Source organism: Nothobranchius furzeri, chromosome 18 (genome assembly GCF_043380555.1).
Source record: "Nothobranchius furzeri strain GRZ-AD chromosome 18, NfurGRZ-RIMD1, whole genome shotgun sequence".
NCBI classification, from domain to species: Eukaryota; Metazoa; Chordata; class Actinopteri; order Cyprinodontiformes; family Nothobranchiidae; genus Nothobranchius; species Nothobranchius furzeri.
The window spans coordinates 34,666,282-34,690,220 of record NC_091758.1 but is presented as its reverse complement, the minus strand read 5'-3'; the positions used below and the strand labels follow the sequence as shown (position 1 = coordinate 34,690,220).

At 41.3% G+C, this 23,939-nt stretch overlaps 1 protein-coding gene across 3 annotated transcripts in view; it reads left to right on the top strand.

Moving 5' to 3' along the window:
- The first annotated feature begins 34 nt into the window (after positions 1 to 34).
- cd109 (CD109 molecule) overlaps positions 35 to 23,939 on the top strand; it is a 25,507-nt gene continuing 1,602 nt past the window's right edge. Inside the window, exons 1-30 of one of the 3 annotated variants that reach the window (XM_054741513.2) lie at positions 35 to 668; positions 737 to 891; positions 970 to 998; positions 1,079 to 1,312; positions 1,393 to 1,515; positions 1,625 to 1,664; positions 2,219 to 2,300; positions 6,180 to 6,255; positions 6,333 to 6,450; positions 6,520 to 6,629; positions 6,718 to 6,909; positions 8,487 to 8,591; positions 8,668 to 8,730; positions 10,845 to 11,018; positions 11,114 to 11,158; positions 13,954 to 14,023; positions 14,115 to 14,205; positions 14,283 to 14,397; positions 14,540 to 14,653; positions 14,816 to 15,034; positions 15,132 to 15,273; positions 15,389 to 15,565; positions 15,660 to 15,741; positions 15,828 to 16,062; positions 16,139 to 16,310; positions 17,502 to 17,689; positions 22,512 to 22,667; positions 22,784 to 22,849; positions 23,303 to 23,439; positions 23,542 to 23,698. In XM_054741513.2, the coding sequence (XP_054597488.2) occupies positions 448 to 668; positions 737 to 891; positions 970 to 998; positions 1,079 to 1,312; positions 1,393 to 1,515; positions 1,625 to 1,664; positions 2,219 to 2,300; positions 6,180 to 6,255; positions 6,333 to 6,450; positions 6,520 to 6,629; positions 6,718 to 6,909; positions 8,487 to 8,591; positions 8,668 to 8,730; positions 10,845 to 11,018; positions 11,114 to 11,158; positions 13,954 to 14,023; positions 14,115 to 14,205; positions 14,283 to 14,397; positions 14,540 to 14,653; positions 14,816 to 15,034; positions 15,132 to 15,273; positions 15,389 to 15,565; positions 15,660 to 15,741; positions 15,828 to 16,062; positions 16,139 to 16,310; positions 17,502 to 17,689; positions 22,512 to 22,667; positions 22,784 to 22,849; positions 23,303 to 23,439; positions 23,542 to 23,698 (3,888 nt within the window). In that variant the 5' untranslated portion in view covers positions 35 to 447. The other 2 variants (XM_015970340.3, XM_054741514.2) reach the window with 2 other exon arrangements.

Genomic DNA, 23,939 nt, shown 5'->3' with positions numbered 1-23,939 from the left:
TGGCGTTGTTTTACCACCACCTGCTGGTGAGAAAGAGGCACTGCAGGTGTTTATTGTGAGTGAATTTTTTTAACCGCAGCCACTTTTTATCCTTCATGCTGCCAATTTTAGAGCTTGTTATTCCTGTCACATCCACTAGTTTCCATCGCCACACTTCTAATCTAGGAGATGGTTTTCTATGAAGTGTTCTGCACAAATTAATTTTGGACGAGTTTAAAAAGCATGAACTATTTTAAAACACCTAAAACACATAATTCCTGGATTGTTTGCATCCAACTTCTGCAGATTATCTTCTCTAATTCCTTCTAGACATGTTTCTCCTCAGAATGGACTCAGTAACATTTAAAAGCAGCTCTGGGAACTGTCTGAATAGAAAGATGAGACTACCCCCGCCGGGCGAAGGTGATATCAGAGCATCCTCTTCAGCTTTCTTTTTGGTCTACAACAATGAATCTGTGTGCACAAGCTTGTGAGCGTGACCCGCCGTCGTTCAGGACAGGAGGAGGAGTTTTGTCACTCGCACCAACAGGTGAGGTCTCGTTACGTGAAGCCTCGGCCATCAGTTTAAGACGTGAAACCAAACTTGAACCACACCAGGACATCATGAGCAGAATCTGGACCCTAATTCTGTCTTTTGCCGTTTCTGGTTTGACGCAAAATGCATCCAAGTAAGTCTGATCTCCATTTTTAATGAGAAGACATGTTGTTTGAAAGGTGATTAATGTGTTTTTTTTAGTAGGACATTGTTTCTGATCTCAGGTCCTGAGGTGCTACACGTTGACACGCCCATTCCTCTGGCTGTCACCGTTTTTGCTGATTTCTTAGTCAAACTGACAGCTGATGTTTCTCATGGCAACACCACAGTAACCCATACGGAAAATATCCAAGGAGGTGATGCTACAGTTACGCAGATTTAAACTCGATTTCTTCTGGAGAATAAAACACAAAACTTATTTCCTCTCTTTAAAGGTGTAACAAAGGTCTTCATGCTTCCTCCTGTAAGTAAATGTAGTATTTCCAACCATGAATAATAACAATATTGCTTCATCTTGATGTTATTTTCTGATCAAATCTCCAGTTTCCTGGCCCTTTATCCCAAAATTCCCTGTTAAATCTGACGGTGAGGGGATACAGCAACAGCAGCCTGATTTTCACCGGCACCTCCACCCTCACCCCCATTCTCCAGATCGTCTCGTCCTTCATTCAAACGGACAGATCACGATACAAACCAGGGGACACCATCAAAGCCCGAGTTGTTTCTGTGCAGCAGGATAACAAACCCTACAAAGGCACAGTACAAATCTCTCTGATGGTCGGTTTCTACTTTCTGCCTGAGGAGCTGATTCTTCTCTGTTTAGTGAAAACCTCGACTGATGTTACTTTGTCACGCAGGATCCCAGTGGGAGAGTTGTTGACGTTTGGAACACCACAGGGAATCTAGGGATCGTCTCGAAAGAATTTAGTTTATCCCAGATGTCTCCTCTTGGACAGTGGGTGATCGCGGCCACGGTGAATGTATGCTAGAAAAACACTGATGTGTTTATCTTCGTTAAAGTCAGATCTGTTGTCTTAAAACAAAAAAAACCTCACTTTTTTTTCTTACCTTTTATGTGTTTTTTCACAGGGACACACTGATGATGAGGAGTTTATTGTAGAGAATGAAGGTGAAATATCCACCAATAACCATTTAAAATGTGGGTAACGCTTCTTTTCACAGTCCCCTAATTACTAAGTATTTGCATGGTGATTACATAGTAAGTTAAAGTGTATTATTGTGTAATTAAAGTGTATAATTGTAAAAAAGTGTCATTATTGTGTAAAGCAGTATTTACTGGGAATGATTAATAAAAACAAAAACTAGAATTGAACCTGAGTTACATGGTAATAACTGTTTAAGAACTAAGAAACAAGAAAACACTTTAACTTACTATGTAATTACCATGTAAGTACTTAGTAATTAGGGGACTGTAAAGGAAGCGTTACCAAAATGTGTTTTTAAACTTAAACTTACATGTAAATTATCACATTTTATTGATCTTTGCAGATGATGTTGTCTTTGTATTAAATAAAGTTGCATTTTATCGTAAAGTTCAGCACAATTGTACACTTTTGCATAGACTTCACCTTAGTTTTGATGCCCAGAGCACTAATGATCTATTGCATAACTTAAACAGTTTTAAAAAGGTATAAATAAAGATTTTTCCACCTGTTGTTGCAGATGATCCTCCCTTTGAAGTTCTCATCGAGACATCTTCATACGTTCTTGTTGGCGATGACATCACAGGATCAGTGAGAGCATCGTGAGTAGTGCATTCTTCTCCTATAGGCTGTTTTCTTTGAATCCGCAAGAGACCCTCCTCTAGTGTCAGGGTCGTGACCCTTGAAGAGGGCCTAAGGCTTGGTTTATGCTTGACGCATTTACTTTCTGCTTGGTGATGCGGCTCGCGGATGGAACGCGCTACACAACTTGCAGCGTTTATGGTTCATGCGGCTTGTCTCTGCGGTGAGCCAATATTCTCCCAAATTGAAGGGGGCAGCATGGAGCTCTACGGCATGCATCCAACACTACACCATGGTAGAAGTAAAAATTACTGCTGTTTACAACATGGCATTTCAGCATTTTTTAACCGCGTCCTCGCCTTTTCCGACAGTGAGATCTATTTCTCTCCAAGAATTACTAACAACATGTTGATCACGGTGATCTTTGAGAGCTGAATCATATACAGTGGGGCAAAAAAGTATTTAGTCAGCCACCGATTGTGCAAATTCTCCCACTTAAAATGATGACAGAGGTCAGTAATTTACATCATAGGTACACTTCAAGTTGTGAGAGACAGAATGTGAAAAAAATCCATGAATTCACATGGTAGGATTTTTAAAGAATTTATTTGTAAATCAGGGTGGAAAATAAGTATTTGTTCACTTCAAACAAGGAAAATCTCTGGCTCTCACAGACCTGTAACGTCTTCTTTAAGAAGCTTTTCTGTCCTCCACTCGTTACCTGTATTAATGGCACCTGTTTGAACTCATTATCTTTATAAAAGACACCTGTCCACAGCCTCAAACAGTCAGACTCCAAACTCCACTATGGCCAAGAGCAAAGAGCTTTCGAAGGACACCAGGAAAAGAATTGTAGACCTGCACCAGACTGGGAAGAGTGAATCTACAATAGGCAAGCAGCTTGGTGTGAACAAATCAACTGTGGGAGCAATTATCAGAAAATGGAAGACATACAAGACCACTGATAATCTCCCTCGATCTGGGGCTCCACGCAAGATCTCATCCCGTGGGGTCAAAATGATCATGAAAACGGTGAGCAAGAATCCCAGAACCACACGGGGGGACCGGGTGAATGACCTGCAGAGAGCTGGGACCACAGTAACAAAGGTCACCATCAGTAACACACTACAACGGCAGGGAATTAAATCCTGCAGTGCCAGACGTGTTCCGCTGCTGAAGCCAGTGCATGTCCAGGCCCGTCTGAAGTTTGCCAGAGAGCACATGGATGATACAGCAGAGAATTGGGAGAATGTCATGTGGTCCGATGAAACCAAAGTAGAACTTTTTGGTATAAACTCGACTCGTCGTGTTTGGAGGAAGAAGAATACTGAGTTGCATCCCAAGAACACCATACCTACTGTGAAGCATGAGGGTGGGAACATCATGCTTTGAGGGCTGTTTTTCTGCTAAGGGAACAGGACGACTGATCCGTGTTAAGGACAGATTGAATGGGGCCATGTATCATGAGATTTTGAGCCAAAACTTCCTTTCATCAGTGAGAGCTTTGAAGATGAAATGTGGCTGGGTCTTCCAACACAACAATGATCCCAAACACACCGCCCGGGCAACAAAGGAGTGGCTCCATAAGAAGCATTTGAAAGTCCTGGATTGGCCTAGGCAGTCTCCAGACCTCAACCCCATAGAAAATCTGTGGAGGGAGTTGAAAGTCCGTGTTGCTCGGCGACAGCCCCAAAACATCACTGCTCTCAAGAAGATCTGCATGGAGGAATGGGCCAAAATACCAGCTACTGTGTGTGCAAACCTGGTAAAGACCTATAGTAATCGTTTGACCTCTGTTATTGCCAACAAAGGTTATGTTACAAAGTATTGAGTTGAATTTTTGTTATTGACCAAACACTTATTTTCCACCCTTATTCTTTAAAAATCCTGCCATGTGAATTCGTGGATTTTTTTTCACATTCTGTCTCTCACAGTTGAAGTGTACCTATGATGAAAATTACTGACCTCTGTCATCATTTTAAGTGGGAGAACTTGCACAATCGGTGGCTGACTAAATACTTTTTTGCCCCACTGTAAATGTCTGTATTTACGAACCTCTGCCATACTAGTTCTTGCCAGTCCGCCATGTTTTTCCGCATCCGACCGTTCGCGTGGTTGGAAAATTTCCTAGGTGCGCGGTGCGGAAAGTTTGGGCCATGCAGAGGTGCAGTGGAGGGGCGTGGTTGTTAAAATGATGCAATTTTGCCGTGCGGAGCCGTGCGAACCTCGCGGACGCGTCAAGCATGAACCAAGTTTAACTTAACAGTCTTTCTTCTTGCTGTTTCTTTGGTTTGCAAAACCGATTGCTAATTTTCTGTTTAAAGAGGGACTGCACATCATCAGAAAATGTAACTCCACTCCTGGTCAAGATTTGAAAATGCTATAAAAGTGGGCGTTGCCAAGTGTGGGGAATTTCCATCCTGGGAGGGAGGGGGAGTGGGAGGAGACTGTACCGGTGACGTGAAATTGTACCAGCCCCAGTAAGTCAGAAATGTCAAATGCAGTAGCCGTAGTTCAACCCACAGGGGGCAACACTGAGACATTTTTAGACCTAGATTCTACGTTTAATCAATTTTACCCAAACAAGCCAAAAAAATGCACAGAAACAGAAATATTGCATTTGTCAAGTCCCCGTTATACAGTTTATAAGCAAATAAATGTTATTTTGGGGTTTATTTACTCTTTAAATATTTTTTAGGGGTGGGATTTGATTAAATAATTAATCTAGCTTTGTGATTAATTGCATTTTAATCATTCAAGACAATTTGCTCCCCAAGCAAAATTTTTAAAAATAAAAATAATGTTAGTGAGGCACGGATGACATACCCACACTTTAATGAGTATAGAGCTCCGGACCCCACGTGACTCTCAGTTAGTAGACGCCATTTTGGCAGGAAAAAAAGGTAAACAAACACGGATGTAACCATGAACGTGAACGGGATCCGCTTGGATTTTACTTCGTCGGAGTTTACTTCACACTTTAAAACCGAAGAAATCGTTTTATATAGTCAGAAATTAAATAGACTAAACATCTCCGACCCTTACCGTGCCCCTGGGATACTTTTTAAAAACGCCAGAAGCTGTCGGAGCGGACTACACCGGACCTGGCCGGGGAACCCCTTGGGATTCCCCCGGCTGGAGGAGCTGGGGAGAGGTCTGGGACTCTCGACGCTACTGCCCGCTCTGACGCCAGAAGCTGTTGGAGCGGACTTCTTACTGGACCTGGCCGGGGAACCCTAATGGCGCCGTTTCGATTTGAACTGTTGCATGCCGGGAAACGTGACGTCAACTCCCGGAGCTCTATATTTCTGTAACCACAAGGTCTCTTGATTGCCATTGGTCTCATTATAAAGGTAACCATTGTGGGATTTGTTGGGACGTGTAAATATTAGTATATGTGTTATGGATGAAGTGTAAATGGGCAGAGCACTGCAAATAGAGGTGTAGTATAGAGTTCAGGGGAAGTTCTGCTGAGAGTTACACGATAAATGCTGCATGTTTGCGTGTCCCTCCTGCTGTCTTAAAATTCATACGGATAAAGTTACTGCCAGCCTTCTCGGCTTGGAAACATAACAGTAAAAAAGTAGATTTTTTTCCCTTTCTTTTCTTCATGACAAGCAATTAGTCAAGATTTATTTATTTGTAGTTTTAGTTGTGTTTGGAGCACGTAAAACGGGTTTACAAGGTCTTGTAGCCCAGACTCGGTAGTTTTGTTAGAGGTGCAGCATGATGATATTTATTGAAAGAAATTAGGCAGAAATTATGATGCTAAACTTTTTTCCAGTCACCATTTGGGGGCGCTCAAGCTCAAAGGGTACATTTTTAAAGCATTATTATTTTTTCTGATTAATTCTTTGTAATGAACACATTCAATTCCTACCCCTAATTTTTTTGTCTAGATTCCCGAGTGGACAGCCAGTAGAGGGCACACTGGTTGTCTCCATCACTCCTGCATTTCAAACACACATTAAAATGGTGAGATTCAAATGTTTCTTTGTTATTCGACAGAAACTAAAGCATAAAATAACCCCAGGCTGGTTTAATTCTTTCAGACTCATGGCTCAACACCATTTTTCTTCAGCAAAGACCAACTTCAGGATTTAGAGTTTTCACCAGAGAATAACAGCAAAGTTTTCTACATCACTGCCCAAGTCAATGACAGCATTTCAGGTGTGATATCTTTACTCCATAATACAAATGTATATTTCAGCAGCATCAAAAGTTTTTTTGTTTTTTTAGGACTGACAGCGAAGAAAGCAGCTGAGGTCCATCTCATCTGGAACAAATTCCAGCTCATGTTCCGTAATTTTCCATCACCAATAAAGCCATCTTTAAACTTCTCTATAAATGTGAGTAAAGTTGTCTTTTAAATAATTCATTTATTAATTATTGTAACTGTTAATCTATGATGTAGTCATTGTGTCTCACGCTCCACAGCTTCAGATCAGTAGATATGATGGAACACGGCTCACCTCGTTGGATTTAAACAACTCTGTCGTGGTTGAAGTCACCCAGAATACTTCAATCAGGAGCACGGAGCGTATGAACCTCACACTTCCTGTTCCCGCGGATGGCAACGTTCTCATTCAGTTTAAATTACAGACTCAAGTGGCGATCCTTTTTATACAGGTGAGTAATTGGAGTCAGTTCATTGGAATAGCTCCTACAGAAAAACGTTTTGTTTTATGTAAGAGACGTTTAGATAACAAGTACACAGAGAAACCATCTTTTACTTGTTGTTTTTGAGATATTGGCAGTCACTCTGAGTTTCTCGTACAGGCTGAACATGAAAATAGTCTTCTACCCCTATTTCCTGCATTAGCTGCTGACAGACGGGGTTAATGCCTGAATTTTAAAAATCCACTCAGATCTATATCACACTGAAAATGAGCATTCATGGGCTCAACCAACTTGGCGGTTGTGGGCTCATACACGGAGGCGACAAACGACCGCGATCAGCGAAATTCGTCGCTGTCACTTTTATTACCTGACACGCGGGAGGCGACCCGCGGCAGCGGCCAGTGACAAAGCCGTCTACGCGTTCCGTTCCATTTGCGAAATTGAAACTCCCGTTGTTTTGTTTGGCTGTGTCAGGTTGGAGGGAATTAAGGTTATTTAAGCGGTTCAGAGTTAAGAAAGCGGTAGATATGATGTTTCACAAGGCGCTGCTAGTTATGTGAAGCTCTGGGAAATCCGTCACAGCAAGTATCAACTTCTCCTCCATGTTTGCCCGGAGATGTACGGAGCATCCTGTCCGCTCATTGGCCAGTGAATGAAACCTCCATTGATTGGTCCTTGTCCGAACTTTCTGGGATTGCGTCACTGGGTCGCCTGTGCACGACAAGTGCACAAACGCAAAATTTCACACGCACGTTTTTTGCGTTTCGCTTAGTAGGAGGGAGACCCGTGATTATCGCTTTGTCGCGCATGTCTCATTGAAAATGAATGGGAGAAGAGGCGATTTCACCTCCCGTGTATCGAGCCCATTAGCATTCAGGAGAGAGTAGAGCATGTCTTGGCTAATAGAAGCTAACTGTTAGCATTAGCATGGCAGAATATCTTCAGGCTTGTGTTATTTATGGAGAAAACACATCAATGTTGCAGAGCATAGTCAGTGGTAGAGTTGCGTTGCTGTTAGCCAATCAGAGATGAGATGTCTAAATATCAGGATATAATAATGAGTTAGACTCAAAATCCTTCCATTTTCCACTCCCCTCTCCTGCAGCTCACGTCTAGTTCCTCATCAGGAGTGCAGGAGCTTTTCCACAGTGATAGACTCATTTTTACTAGAGACCACCAGAAATATGTTGAAAAAATATGGCTGCTTGGTGGCGCAGTGGTTAGCACTGTTGCCTCGCAGCACGAAGGTTGCAGGTTCAACACTCGGCTGTGGCCTTTCTGTGTGGAGTTGCGTGTTCGCCCCATGCATGCGTGGGTTCCGGGTACTCCAGTTTCCCCCACAGATCACAACATGCCCTATAGGTTATAAATTGTAAGTCGCTTTGGATAAAAAGCATCTGCTGAATAAATAAACATAAACATAAAAACAAGTGAACTTGGCCTTTAAGGAAAACACTGTTTGATACATTTCTGTTGTTCCAGACACTTTGTGTCATATATGATTATCCAAAGGAAAAAAAGACACCTGTTGAATATCTTGAATGAAAGTCCATTGATCAGACTGTTTTTGTTCGTCTTATATTCAGGCCAGATTCCAGTCTGCTGAAGAGACACTGAAGATCTACAGCAACCACTCCTCACCTAGTGGCTCGTACATCCAGATCTCTGCAGCCAACACATCACCTGCACAGGTAAAGCCAAACACATCATGTGCAATTAATTCATTATGTTACCAACACACAATTTATCATCTATCATATGTTCCAGACTGGGCCACCACTGCGACTAAATGTTGAGAGCACATTTAAACCAACAACACTCCATTTTGTGGTGAGTTAGCTAAAATACATCAGCTACAACTCAGCTGCAGACTAGGAAGCATTTGGTTTTCCATAGTAAGAACACGATGAGCATGTGGTTGGCTGGAGAGCAAACAACATGTGATCTAGTGTGCACACATCATTAGTCATTCAAGTGAAATAAAAAATTGTATAATCATGTTTGCAAAGCGAGGCAATGATGCTGTGCTCTTTTTAAAAATTCACGAAAATGTCTTATTTTGACCACTATTTTAGAGATAATGGTTATCAATTGAGGCATTTTAAATTATTAAAGCTATTGTTTGACTCATATGCTAAAAATATTCTATTGCTTCACCAAACAGTCAAACTTAGTGTTATGATTTACTAGTGATTATAAATGTGATTAAAAAAAAGGATTTCCTGAGTGTGTATTGGCATGAGTGTGGCGATACGATATATACATCACAATATGGAGGACCCGATAAATATATTGCGATATTAAAAGTATTAAAAGCCAGATAAAATTTGTATTTGTTAAGACTGAATTTAAATGGAAAACTCAGGCCAGACGCTTCCAAGACACATCCAGTGTTTTTGCAGGTTTGTGCTGTTATAGGGAGCCTAAAGCTTGGGGCACAGCGGAGGAAGACATTTTAAATAAAGGCCATTATAGTTCATGAGAGTGGGCACACAGGGAGCGTCGCACCACACCCCAGAAGTGCCTTAGGCGCTGAAGATAGACGCCAGTTCTATCTCAAGCGCCACAGCTGTTTACAACATTGTGGAGTACTTTACAACAGACATTACGATGCGGAACGGCTTTACGGCACAAACCCAGCTGCACTAACCCTAACCTAAAATACAGTTCTGATTACTTTAAAGTACTATTGATCTTAAAATATTCAAAGACATAGCATACTTACCAAAACACGACGGCAAGTCTGATCACATATGAACAAAAGAGGCACTTCCCGCTTCTTATTCTCAAGTCCCGCGTGATGTTGTGACTGTCTCGTGACTTTCCAAAAAGCGCTGCGCGGTACATCCTGTGTGGCCACTTGACTTCTCAAAATCGCGGGCGTGACGCGGCGCGGCACGTCTGCCTCCGGTGTGCTCCAGGCTTAAGTCTCCTCCCTTTCCGGTCGGCTCATGGGTCCCCGGAAGAACGAAAAAAATGAATGCAAGTCAATGTGGCTAAAAGAGCTATTTCTAATCCGCTTTGCTGTAGACCCTGGGTCGCACATAAGTTGTACTGCAATGTACAAACAAATGCAAACAAATGTTTGAGATGTGTCAGCTTGTAAAACTCTGTAATTAGCATTACTACAAGTCAGACATCGGCACATTGCATATATGACATTACCACATAATCTCTTCTCCCCTAGTGTAGCTGCTACTTACCAAATGGCCAGATTTGTGGTGTTTTATTTCCTCTTGAAGGAAGGATTTGAAGTTTGCTGAACTTACTGACATCATATGTGAAATCCATGGCACATAACAAGTAGAATTAGAAAATAACACTTTTAGCCCCATTGACTTGCGTTCATTTTTTTCGTGCTTCTGGGGACACGTGGTTCGGCAGTAGATGGGCGTGACTTAGGCTCCCTATATCATTGTGAAGTAAGTATAAACTGCTGCCATCTAGCTGTCGGAGTTTGAACTGTGCCACACACAGGAAAACTATAAATATTTGGATTTCAATTCTGAATTTAAAAAAATCAATACACTGATTTAGAATATCGATTCAGCATCATGATCTCAATTATTGTGATATTTCAGTGTATTGATATTTTCACATGCCTATTCACGACAGATCTAAGTATTTTCAAATGATTGTATTTCCTGTTTTCCATTCATCAACTAAGTAATACACTGAAGACACCCTTCTTTTGGATCTTAAGTGCAAAAAATAATATTAAATTAAGCAAAAATAATCACATTCAGAATAATAACATCCTTATTTCAGACATATTTCCGTCCATACAGAACCAGTTTGGACTCAGATGTGTACAGACTTTAAACTACCAGAGTATGTTTGCAGGCACATACTGACTTTATTGAGTTTGTATGAACTACGTATAAAAGTTTGAGATGAATTGCTAAAATAAATATGATACCTCTTTTATGATGCTGTAATTCTAGGTGAGTTCTCAAGGTCAGGTGTTGGCTGCTGGAACAAAAAACTTCTCGTCTTCTTTGGATCTCATGCCAGCGTTGTCCTGGTACCCTGAGGCCTGTGTCACTGTGTATTGTGTCAGTTCTGATGGGGAGATCGTCAGTGACTCAGTGTGGATACCCATCGATCAACAGAGCCATGTGGGATTTAATCTGACATTTTCTAATAAATGTTATTATAGATAACGATCAGTCACAGGTGAGCGGGTGATAATTTGTTTGCTTGTATTTTCCAGGTAATTCTAAACTGGAGCAGTGAGCGGGCGCAGCCAGGCGAGAAGGTATCGCTCACAGTGGCTTCCAATTATTCCAGGTTTCAAGTGGCAATTGTTTTAATGGCCAAGCCAAATGATCTACCAATGTCTGATATGGAGTTCAGGTCAAAGCAGGTATGGAAACAGTTGAAATTCATAGGCGGCTTAAAACATTAGAAGTGTTTGATAAGAGAGAAGATAATCCAGACGTGACATTTAGAGTTGGGATATTAAAGAAAAGAGAAACCGGCTGCTCTAGATGTAACCGATCTCCTTGCTTTGTTTGGAGTCACGTTTTTTTACGAGATGGAAACAGTAAAGTTTGGAATCCAGGGCTTGAACACAACAATGGCTGTAAAAGATGCAAGCACAGTTTTACCACCTTTAGAAATATCCAAATATTCAGTGGCCTGTGTTGAAAAAGAATAGATTTATATACTGACATCCTTCAGGCAAATTTGAAAAGGAGCCAGTCACACAGATCACATAATCTGACCTATAGTTCATGGAAATTCAGTGTCCGTCTGTATTCACATCTAAAACCTTTGAAGAGACTGTCAACGGAGCTTACCCTTCTTAATCATTTCTCTAAGCATGGCGTGCATCAGTACAACCTGTCCCCCTTGAAACAGAGAAATACGAAATGGTTCCGCATATGACCTGTTTTGTATTTTGCTGTTTCGAGGGGGATAGGTTGTACTGATGGGAAAGACACATAAAAGACATTTCCTTCTGTTATTGTTGTTTTAAGACTGGGCTAATAGCTAATTTATGTTACGCAGGTGTAGTACATGCACCAGGTGTTATTAAACATGTTCATGTGCAATTTACGTTCCAGTAACTTCATCTCTATGGTATTCCCAAAGCTCGCACCTCCTTTGGCCGCTCCACGTTCCAGTTTGCTGCTCCCAACGACTGGAATGAGCTGCAAAAATCACTAAAGCTTACTCCATTATCTACCTTCAATGATTCATTGCAATCAATAGTTTCGGATCAACAGTTCTGATTACGTAAAGATTGTTTAAGTCTGTTTTGATTGCGTGTACATATTATATATGAGAACAGTCCTTTGCTTTTATGTCTAACTGTTTTATCTTATCTTGTTTGTTTTTATCTTATCTATCTGTTTTCTTTGGTGTAAAACTAATCATGTGTCTTGCCGCTGCCTCTCGGCCAGATCGTTGTTGTGAACAAGAATGAGTTCTCCATTGACTCATCTGGATAAATGAAGGTTAAATTAAAACTATAAATGAAGTAAATGAGATCAACTTCCTGTTTCCCCAAACCAAGATTGCTATAGGGAGCCTAAGTCACGCCCATCTGCTTCTGGACAGTCGGACCTCGGAAGAACGAAAAAAATGAACGCAAGTCAACGGGGCTAAAAACGCTATTTTCTAATTCCGCTTGTTTTGTGCCATGGATTTCACATGTGATGTCCGTGAATTTTAAAGACACATTTTGATACCAAGAACATGCTTATTTTGGAACAGAAGTGAACGCTATTTTAGGTTATTTTTATTTATTTATTGAGAACCTCATTAGCTCCCACCATAGTGTGGAGCTATTCTTCCTGAGGTCTCTTCCAATTTCATTACAAATATTTTACAAAACACCCCCGTCCCCACACACACACACACACACACACACACACACACACACACACACACACACACACACACACACACCCAACAACAACAAATCCCAGGAGCTCATTATAATCATACTAGCTCAATTGCAATGACGATATACCAGTAAGTTACCACACACTTCAGCATTCATGAAAAATCTAAATAAGTACGTAAATACGGAGAGTTTACACAGAGCAATAAATAAATATATCCAAGAATCAAAAATCATATCACATCACTTCCATAACAAACAAAAACTAGAAGTTGTCATATCAGTCACATTTACAATTCCTTGTGCAAAATTTACTGTTGTGTAAACAAAAAAAAGCTTTAACTTCTTTTGAAAACATCTTCTGTTATTCTCTAATAACAAAACTCTCGGCATGGCATTCCATGCAACCATGGCTCTGTAATAAACCGCTCTTTGCCTTTGATTAGTTCTGCAGCGCGGTAGTGCGCACCTTATGTCACTTGTCTGTCTCGTCATGTAATCATGATTGTCCGAAAAAAAGGATAACTTGTCATAAATTATTCTAGGTATTTTCGTAGTTATTATATTTCTTATAAAGGTTATCAGTGAATACTTTTATCTACATTTCACTGTTAACCAGTGAAACCGGTTTTGTGTGAAAATAAGTCCAGGACAACAAATGCGCTTCATGAAAGTGACGTCATCGAACCAGACATGAAGACGACTGAGGGAAAATGGGTGTAAGTTCAGCAAACTTCCCACAGGAAGAAAGAACCACTATAAATCTGGTCATGTGGGAAGTAACAGCTACGTTAGCGGAGAGGAGATTATGTGATGACGTCACATGTGCGACGTGCTGATTTCTGGTGTGTAGTCATGCTAATTACCGACTTTTACAAGCTAATAAATCTCAAAATACATGACTGGCGTGGTCGAAACACCCATCATTACTTTTCATTGAAATTGCAGTACAACATATGTGCGATCCAGGGTGTAAGGCAAAGTGGATTAGAAAATAGCGTTTTTAGCCCCGTTCACTTGCATTCATTTTTTCGTTCTTCCGGGGACCCATGAGCCGACCGGTTAGGGAGGAGACTTAGGCTCCCTATGAATTCTTTCTACTGCAAGTAAGATAATGACTGCTAACAGCTAACAACTCACAAACCCACTTAAAAATAATCCCATTATAGTAATAATGCACTCCTGTTCATTTCATCATGCAGACATGCAATCTCATGATGATGACCAATACAGGATTGCAAGAGGGAACACAACCACATGGTCTCCAAAACGGTAAATTCTTCCTGTTCAGGAGTAACTCATTTGGTTATACTGCACAAAAGACGTGATGTAATCAGATTTCTTTTTCTGGGATGGCCCTCAGGAGCTGTTGATGATTTCCTAAATATTGAAAAGTACTGGAACCACAGGACTAACACAGCTGAATCACTGCTGTGGTTAGACGCTAACGTTAGGTAAGAGATGCACGTTTTGGGATAGAGAATGTTGGAACAATGGTCCATCACAGGCTTTCCTTTTATCTATGTTTTAGTTACAACTGGACCAGCGGGGGAATAACTGTGCCTGATGGTGTTGCTTCTCTTGAAGTGTTAGCACTCGTAATGTCAGAGGACCAGGGCTTCAGTTTCATTCCCGTGCAACAAAGGGTAACCAAACTCTTGGTGGTTTTCTCTAATGGATAATGGAGTTCCTAAAGCTGCACTCCATTACGTGTAGATGCACTAATCAGTTCTGGTCCACTGTCTTGTGGCCTCTCTTGGAATCCTTGTATTGTCTTCTCATTTACAGCTGACCATAGCCAAAGATTTCTCCTTGTTTTTTACCGTCCCACCAAGCATGATCAGAGGAGAAGAGATTGTGCTTGAAGTAAATGTCACCAACCATTTAGACAAAGACCTTGAGGTATGTTGGGTACATTTTACATTAAGTAATGTAACTATTTAGGGTCCATAGTACCCTCCCTTTTGAAATGGAGAGTTTAAAGAACTTTCAACCAGATCTTTTATTTGTTTTTCAAACATTTTGTCTTGAAGACTTTGTGTTTTGTTTCCGTATTTGTTTTAGGTCATCGTATTCATCGCACAGACTGAAGCTTTTGAATTTGTTTTGATGACGCAGAAGGAAGCGTCTGTTATAAATGCCCAGAGACTCTATTTAGGGGCTTACGTGACTTCTTCTGCCAGATTTCCAATAAGGTTTTTGGTTCTGGGCGAGGTGGAATTATCTGTGAATGCAATGTCTGCAGAAGCTTCGGGCAAATTTGTTCAGAGACTACTGGTGAAGGTAAGGCACGCTAAAAAAATGACTGCACAAGAGGAAGAAAGAAAAATGTTCATATTTGACACAGTAATAACAGTGGACCACGTTGGTGTTCTTGCAGCCTGAAGGAGTTGAACAGTCCTTCTCAGAAACTCTGTTCCTGGAGATAACGCCAGAGGTGCAAGCCCATCTCAATTCCATTTCCTTCTCTTTTCCACCAGGAGTGGTACCAGGCAGCCAGAAGGCTCATTTTGTGCTGGTTGGTACGTCTACCATTTCCTGAGCTGTAAATGGGAGTTCCATCTGATCCTCTGAAACTCATCGGGTTATGGAATTCTCAGGATTTCCCCTCCTTTAATCTTATTTTCCTTTACACAGGAGATATCTTGGCTTTGTCCTTTGAAAACTTGGAATCACTGGTTCAGATCCCGACTGGGTGCGGGGAGCAGAACATGATCCACTTTGCTCCAAGTGTTTACGTTGTCCAGTATCTTGACAAGTCATTCGATGATGATGCAGAGCTCAGGAGTAAAGCTTTGAGCTACATGAAGAAAGGTTTATCTTAACAAGATGGCTTTTCTATGTTATTCCTATTTGTATCATATTTAGTGTCAAAGAAGTGTAACTTTACTGAGCCTTTCTGACACAGGTTATGAGAATCAACTGCTCTACCAACGAGAAGATGGTTCCTTCAGTGCTTTTGGAAAACAAGACGCCTCTGGTAGCATGTGGTAGGCACATTCTCCTACAGTAAATTTGTCATGCAGATCAAATTTCTTTTTCTCTGACGCTCCACATTTACCGTGTGTTGTATCAGGTTAACAGCCTTTGTGGTGAGGTGCCTACTTCAGGCTCAGCCTTATATCGAAGTAGACCCAACGGTCCTGTCAAGAGCCATGACTTGGCTCTTAAAACACCAGGGCTCCGAAGGGGAATTCATCGAAGTTGGCAAACTCATCCACACTGAGATGCAGGGAGGGCTGGACAATGACAGCTCAGCAGCGCTCACTGCTTACGTGCTACTGGCCTTTCTGGAGGACATAAATTATTCTGTGAGTCAAGGATGGTTGGGTACTTCACTAAAACTATCCATACCAACAGGAAAACTTGTTTTCTTTCACTATATAGTCCAGATATGAAGGAAAGGTTTCTCTGGCCCTGGAATACCTAGAAAATGAAGTGACTGTTGGTGTGTCCAGTAACTACAGCCTGTGTTTGGTGGCTTACGCTTTGGCTCTGGGCAACAGTCCTGTAGCCATTACAGCACTCGCAGAGCTCACCAGGAGAGCCGACTACGAAGGTGATTTTAAATCATTCTTGTTCAGATTTTATAGAGGTCAGCAAGTTATGGCCAACTAGTTGGAAGTTCACAGTGTTTCCCCTACACAGAGGTGTGGACTCAAGTCACATGACTTGGACTCGAGTCATTATTTTAATGACTTCTGACTTGACTTGATAAAATCTGTAAAGACTTACGACTTGACTTGGTCTTGAATGCCAATGACTTGCGACTTGAATCGACTTGCATCTGTTGACTTGATGATGACTTGAGCATATTTGATATTTTAGCACAAAAGTGGCACGACATGGACAAAAATCATAAGTCATTCTTCGTTCTGGGTTTGATCTTGTACTGCTAAAAGCAGCAGCACTTTGTTTATAATCAACTTCAGTTGCACTTTCTGCTTGTTTGAGCAAATAAATGAAGCTTTAAGAAGCTTTATTTCTGGAATTTATTTATCATCATTGCCATTAAATTGAAGTTGGACAGATGACTTGATTATGACTTGAAAATTCTAAGTTAAGGACTTGGACTTGGACTACCACATCATTGACTTTGGACTCGACTTGGACTTAGTTGTATTTGACTTGGACTTGACTCGAGACTTGACTGGAAAGACTTGTGACTTACTTTTGACTTGCAAAGCAGTGACTTGGTCACACCTCTGCCCCTACATAGGCGTGGTGCTAAAAAAAATTATAAAAAACTAACTAAAAAATAAAAATATATACAAATATGTATATATATATGTATATATGTATAGATAGATAGATAGATAGATAGATAGATAGATAGATAGATAGATAGATAGATAGATAGATAGATAGATAGATAGATAGATAGATAGATAGATAGATAGATAGATAGATAGATAGATAGATAGATAGATAGATAGATAGATAGATAGATAGATAGATAGATAGATAGATAGATAGATAGAACCCCAATTCATAAATCACCATGTTTGTTGGTTTTGTTTTTTACTTTCTGGTCAAACTCCAGACAATTTGTTTCTAAGATTAAAAATTGTTGTAAAAACAAGATTACAGTTGGTTTGTTAAAGTTAAAGTCCTATTAGTCATCACACACTGGTGAAATTCATCCCCGCGTCTGACCCATCCCTGTGGGGAGTGGTGAACTACAACTGTGGCCGCACTTTCAGTGAAACCACTAAACAAGTGAAGTTCTCTGTACCTTTATTTTTCAAAGATGGAGTCATGATGTGGACATTATCTGCCAACCAGATGTCATACCCGCCGCCTCACTCAGCCCGGGTTGAGATGACCTCATATGTGCTGCTGGCTTTCTTTATGCGTGGCAGCATTATTGAAGGGATCTCACTCATGAAGTGGTTAAGCACACAGAGGAACTTCCTAGGAAGCTTTGATACGACCCAGGTGAGAGAAGGGTCCTAGAGGTTAAAACCACATTTACCTTGTTGTTGTAGGCAGCTTGGGGTGTTTAATGTACCCTATGTAATCCATAGCTTTCCTATTAAGTAATCTGGATACTGCACACAGAGGAACTAGCTTTAGGCGGTCATAGAGCCATCGGGGTAAATCGGCCAATGAGCATGCAGCTCGTTAATTTTCATGACCTGACTAAGTGGGTGGGGTTAACCCATCTTTCTATTGTAAAGCTTTTTTATGAGGTTGTATTTGGCCTTTAATCAGGGCTCCTGGGCCATTTTGAGGAACAACAAAGTTTCATAAAGGGGCTGTTGTTAGTTTCTTATTGTAAAAAAAGATGTTTTAGGACACATGTGTCAGGCACATTTTTATGTAGCCCGCGAGATAAATATCAAAAATATATTAAAACCGACCCGGGGCTGCGCAGTGGTTAGAGCTGTTGCCTTGTAGCAAGAAGGTCCTGGGTTCACTTCCCAGCCTGGGATCTTTCTGCATGGAGTTTGCATGTTCTCCCTGTGCATGCGTGGGTTCTCTCCGGGTACTCCAGCTTCCTCCCACAGTCCAAAAAAAAAAAACCATGACTGTTAGGTTAATTGGTCTGTCTAAATCAGGGATGTCAAACTCAAACTCACACGGGGCCGAAATGAAACTCTGGGACGGAGTCGAGGGCCAAATTTAATATTTTTTTTAAAAGTGACAGCAAATTTGCACATTTTCTTTATCAACATATATGCAATTTTGAACCTTTAAATTTGGAAACAAACTTCTTTCTGCATTAACACTGAATATGGAATAACCAAATTACACACGAGCAAGTCCGTTTTAAATAAAAGGCATCAGTGGTATTCATTACTTGTGGTATAATCAGCATTTTTAAAATCTATTCAGGATTTATGTTTTCTGGTTTATTCATTTTTCTTATTTTTTATTCTCCTTTTTTTCTCCTGTAATAAGTGTCATCGCTGCTGTGACGTCTAGCTTTCCCCTCTGAGGAACAATAAAGGGATTTTCTATTCTATTCATCTATCTTCAACCTTTCCACTTCCTTTTTTACTGTAGGTTAAATATTTTCTCACGTGCCAACAACAAAATAAAAATATCGTTTTACCTTAAATGAAAATGCAACATCTCACCTGTTAACTTTCATGTTTTGGAGCAGAAAAAGAGCATAAAACCAACATATTTAAAGCTCAGTTTGCTCCACTGGTTTACTGTGATGCTCACCTGTTCCAGCCAGATACCTGCATCATGGGGCTGATCTGAGCTGAGGAGGAGACTCCTGTTGTTTTGTTCATCTTCATCATAATAATGACAACATTAGATGACAACAGGTGCTCTCATAGGTTTGTGCTGATGAACATGTCTGAGCAGCTTGACCACGTTGTTGTGTGTCGGGGAGGAAAAATAACAACGACAGCAGCCACAGAGTCGTGCTGATTTGAGCGTGTCGCTGCTCGCTGGAGTTATATCAGCTCTGTCTGGACGTTAGTTGGAAAACTTTCTCTTTCAGTCGTGAACACATTACTGGGCGGCTAGAATCTCCGTTTCTGGGCTTCAACGTCAGAAAATAGCTGAGTGAACTCTGCGCCCTTAGTGAGAGGAGTGTTTAGCTTGTCCGAGACAGCGGAGCTGCAGACACTGGCAGCAGGCGCTGGAAAAAACACAAAGGAGGGGGCACGTCGGCTCCACGCTGACCCCGCAAAGCATCATGGGAGTTGAAGTCTTTGCGGTAAAATTGGCCAGTGGGCCAGTTTTAATATATTTTTGATATTTATCTCGCGGGCCACATAAAAATGCTCCGCGGGCCGCGACTCTGACATATGTGGTCTAAATTGTCCTAAAATGTGTGAGTGTGTGTGTGTGTGTGTGTGTGCGTGCGTGCGTGTGTGTGTGTGTGTGTGTGTTTGTGTGTGATTGTTTGTCCTGTGTGTCTCTGTGTTGCCCTGTGATGGACTGGCGGTTCTCTGTCCAGGGTGTACCCCGCCTGATTGCCCATTGACCGCTGGGGATAGGCACCCACCCCCCACCCTCTCCACCCCCGGCGACCCTACGTGGACAAAGCGGGTTCAGACAATGGATGGATGGATATTAAAATTGACCCGCTGGCCGATTTTACCGCAAAGACTACAACTCCCATGATGCTTGGCGATGTTAGCGCGGAGCCGAAGCCCCCCTGTCAGTGGCGGCTGGTGAAAAATATTTTTGGTGAGGCTGTGCTATTTTTTTTAAACAAACTTGTGCTTTTTGAGCTTTGTGCACAACTTCACTATTTCGTGAATTAAGCACAGCTCTTTTATTTCCTGTCTTACATTATTGGACAAACTGATTAATCCACGTGTGTCTGACTATTGGCACACTGCCTTGCGGACCAAGGTTGAAAAATACTGCATTAAATTGCACATAAAATAACATGACCATATATGGTCCACATCCACATTACTGTTTGTGAAACTAACATACTGGAGAATTTCATCACAATAATATTAAATAAACAAGTATGTACCTGATCTTTTGCATACTGTTGGTGAAGCTCTGGATGACCCCTGTGATGGAGACAGAGTCAATGTTCCTCTTCTGCAGCTGGTTGAAGAGCATGTCCACATGTGGCATGATCTTGTGACACAGTGCCAGCAGAAAGCAGAAATCTTCTTCCTCCAGCATTCTCACAAAGCCTCCTGCCTCTCTCTCAGTGACTGGATCAAAGTCATCCGAGTCTCTGATCATCTGGAAACATCTGAGGAGGTCATCCTTGAGCTCATACACTGTGTTGACATCTCTCTCTTGGACAAAATGTGCCGGTTCTGATCCACTTCTTCATTGTGTTTCTTCACTGCAAGCCTGTGCTCGTCTCTAGCTGCAGCTCTGCCTAGCATAGCTAGCTTCACCGTGTTGTCCATGTGTGACCGGGATAACTCATGTTTCTTCACCTTCTCAGAAAAATGTTTCATGTCCTTAACTCCTGACTCAACCCATGCCTCATCTGTCACAGTCGTTTTGAATAACAAACACGAAAAGCAAAATAACGCATTAGCGTGATTGCATCCAGCTAGCCAAGCCTTCCCAGAAGCCTCGTGTGTAGTTTACCTCTCTCCTCCTCCTGCTGGCTTATCTTTACGTCGGGCTGATCTGGTCCAAGCTCTTTGACATTAAGTTTTTCCACCATAGTTCTCCTCTCGAACGGATACTGGAGAAGAGACCGAACTGAATTCAGTGGCTGCTGAGATCCGGTATCCTGGTTGTAGGCTCACTGGCGTCCATTACATCTGCGTCACGAGACTCTCCCGAGTTCTACCGAACACCAACGAAAGCCTTGGCGGTAGCTCTATCGCCCATCATGCTTCTGAAACGTTCTGAAACAACGTCGACGCTGATTGGATACATTCCCATTCCTACCCTTTAATTTTCTTGTCAGCAATTGGACAGCTGGTCTCGTCCTGTTTGGGCGATTGAAACACAGCACACAGCCTCCACCGCTCGGCAGAGATCGGCAGAGACCGGCAGAGACCAATATATATATATATATATATATATATATGATTTATTTTTGTTACAAAACACACAATTAACTTAGAATATGTGATTATTGTTAATTTTATTTATTTATTTTTTAAATAAAAATTAAAAAACACTGGGGAAACTGGGAGGGCGGCACCCTATCGCCCTCTACTGGCCAGCCGCCACTGCCCCCTGTGTTTTTTCCAGCGTCTGCTGCCGGTGTCTGCAGCTCCGCTGTCTCGGGCAAACTAAACACTCCTCTCACTCAGCGCCAAGTTTACTCAGCTATTTTCCGACGTTGAAGCCCAGAAACGGAGATTCTAGCCGCTCAGTAATGTGTTCATGACTGAAAGAGAAAGTTTTCCAACTAACTTCCAGACAGAGCCGATATAACTCCAGCGAGCAGCGACACGCTCAAATCAGCACGACTCTGTGGCTGCTGTAGTTGTTATTTTTCCTCCCTGACACACAACAACGTGGTCAAGCTGCTCAGACATGTTCATCAGCACAAACCTATGAGAGCACCTGTTGTCGTCTAATGTTGTCATTATTATGATGAAGATGAACAAAACAACAGGAGTCTCCTCCTCAGCTCAGATCAACCCCATGATGCAGGTATCTGGCTGGAACAGGTGAGCATCACAGTAAACCAGTGGAGCAAACTGAGCTTTAAATATGTTGGTTTTATGCTCTTTTTCTGCTCCAAAACATGAAAGTTTTGCATTTTCATTTAAGATAAAATGATATTTCTATTTTGTTGTTGGCCCGAGAGAAAATATTTAACCTACAGTAAAAAAGGAAGTGGAAAGGTTGAAGATAGATGAATAGAATAGAAAATCCCTTTATTGTTCCTCAGAGGGGAAAGCTAGACGTTACAGCAGCGATGACACTTATTACAGGAGAAAAAAAGGAGAATAAAAAATAAGAAAAATGAATAAACAACAAGAAAACATAAATCCTGAATGGATTTTGAAAATGCTGATTATACCACAAGTAATGAATACACTGATGCATTTTATTTAAAATTGACTTGCTCGTGTGTAATTTGGTTAAGAAAATGTGCACATTTTCTGTCACTTTTTCAAAAAAATATTAAGTTTGGCCCGCGACTTCGACCCAGATTGTCATTTTGGCCCCATGTGAGTTTGACTTTGACACCCCTGTTTTAGGACATCTTTTAAAAAAATGTAATAATGGTTTCCAAATGAATTTACCAGTTTACATACTCAAGAAATAAATTCCAATTTTTCCTGAAAGGCGTAAAAGAGAAGTAACTGTGTAATCCTGATGTGTTTTACCATTTTTGTCCATGCAGGACACTGTAGTCGCCCTTCAAGCTTTAGCTTCCTACGCTGCATTTAGTGGTGCCAGTGCCATTGACCTAAGAGTTACTGTTTCTAACCCTGCATCTTCATTTGTGTCACTGATTCAAATCAACTCAACAAACTATCGTATGTACCAAAGCCAAGAGGTAACAAAATCATTTTCTATGTGTGCTATGTTCATCTGACACATTAACCAAATACCTACAGTTGAAAAAAAGTTTAATTAGCTGAAGTGTCATCATCCCTTTATTTCATTTCTTAGATTGATGCTGAAAAAGATTTACCTTTAAATATTGCCCTTGAAGGAAGAGGCTTTGCCGTTTTGCAGGTAGGAACACATCAGTTACCTTTACATCGCATCAGAAATGTGACGGTATTGTTGTACTTGGCTCAAAAGTCTGTTGACAGATGGTTAAACCACTGGAGTGTGATCAGAATAAATTGATGGCAGCAGCGGTGCATGATAGCCTCTCCCAGCAGAACAATGTCCCACATAATAAATGCTGAATCACAACAGCAAATGCAAATGTAGCATGCTAATTGACTCAAAGCAGCTAACATCTGGAATGCAGACTTTAGCTGTCTGCTTTTAGCGCATCCAGATTTTACCACTCAGAGCGTAAAAAATAACTTGTTTTTTGTTCTAAGTCTTTCATTCTGGAGTTAAATTTGCAAACCTTTTTCTAGTATGTAGAGAAAAAGGAACAAAATGAGATGTAGAAGCAACGTTTAAGGGGTTTTTCTGCTGAAAACTTTAATCGGTGTTCTTGAATCCACCCAGTTGAACGTCTTTTACAACGTGGAGAGCAAAAATTTCTCCCGGAACGTCCAACACGCCTCTGACAAGGATTCATTCTCATTAGATTTTAATCTAAGTCACAGCAACAGAAGTCACATGGATCTGACCGTGTGCACAAGGTAAGAGCTACAGTGTCAAATAGTCGTGTTGATATTTAACAAATTAACCACACAAGTGATATTTAATGCATGTGATGACAGTTTGTGTTTGTCCCTTTTTAGATTAAAGGACAATCAGCCGGTGCCTCAGACAGGAATGGCGATACTGGATGTGGGCGTGCTCAGTGGCTTCTCTCTCCTCCCTGGAGGTGCAGCTGAGGAAGGCTTGATCAGGAAAGTAGACTCAACATCTGAACGAGTCAGCCTGTATCTGGATTCTGTGAGTGTTTCATTATCCTAGAAGCAAAATGGGGGAAATTGAAAATGTTCATATTCTTCTTGAGGAAGTTTGGCGTCATGTTTGAAGAACTTGCTCAATTCAAGCAATAAACATGAGGAGTGATTAGCTATTAAGTGAGATCTTCATAAATGTGAACTAATTTAGACATAAACAGCCCAGATCCTCCCTCCTGATGTCTTGTTGAGGACTTGTTTATCCTGATCCACGTGCACGGCCCTGA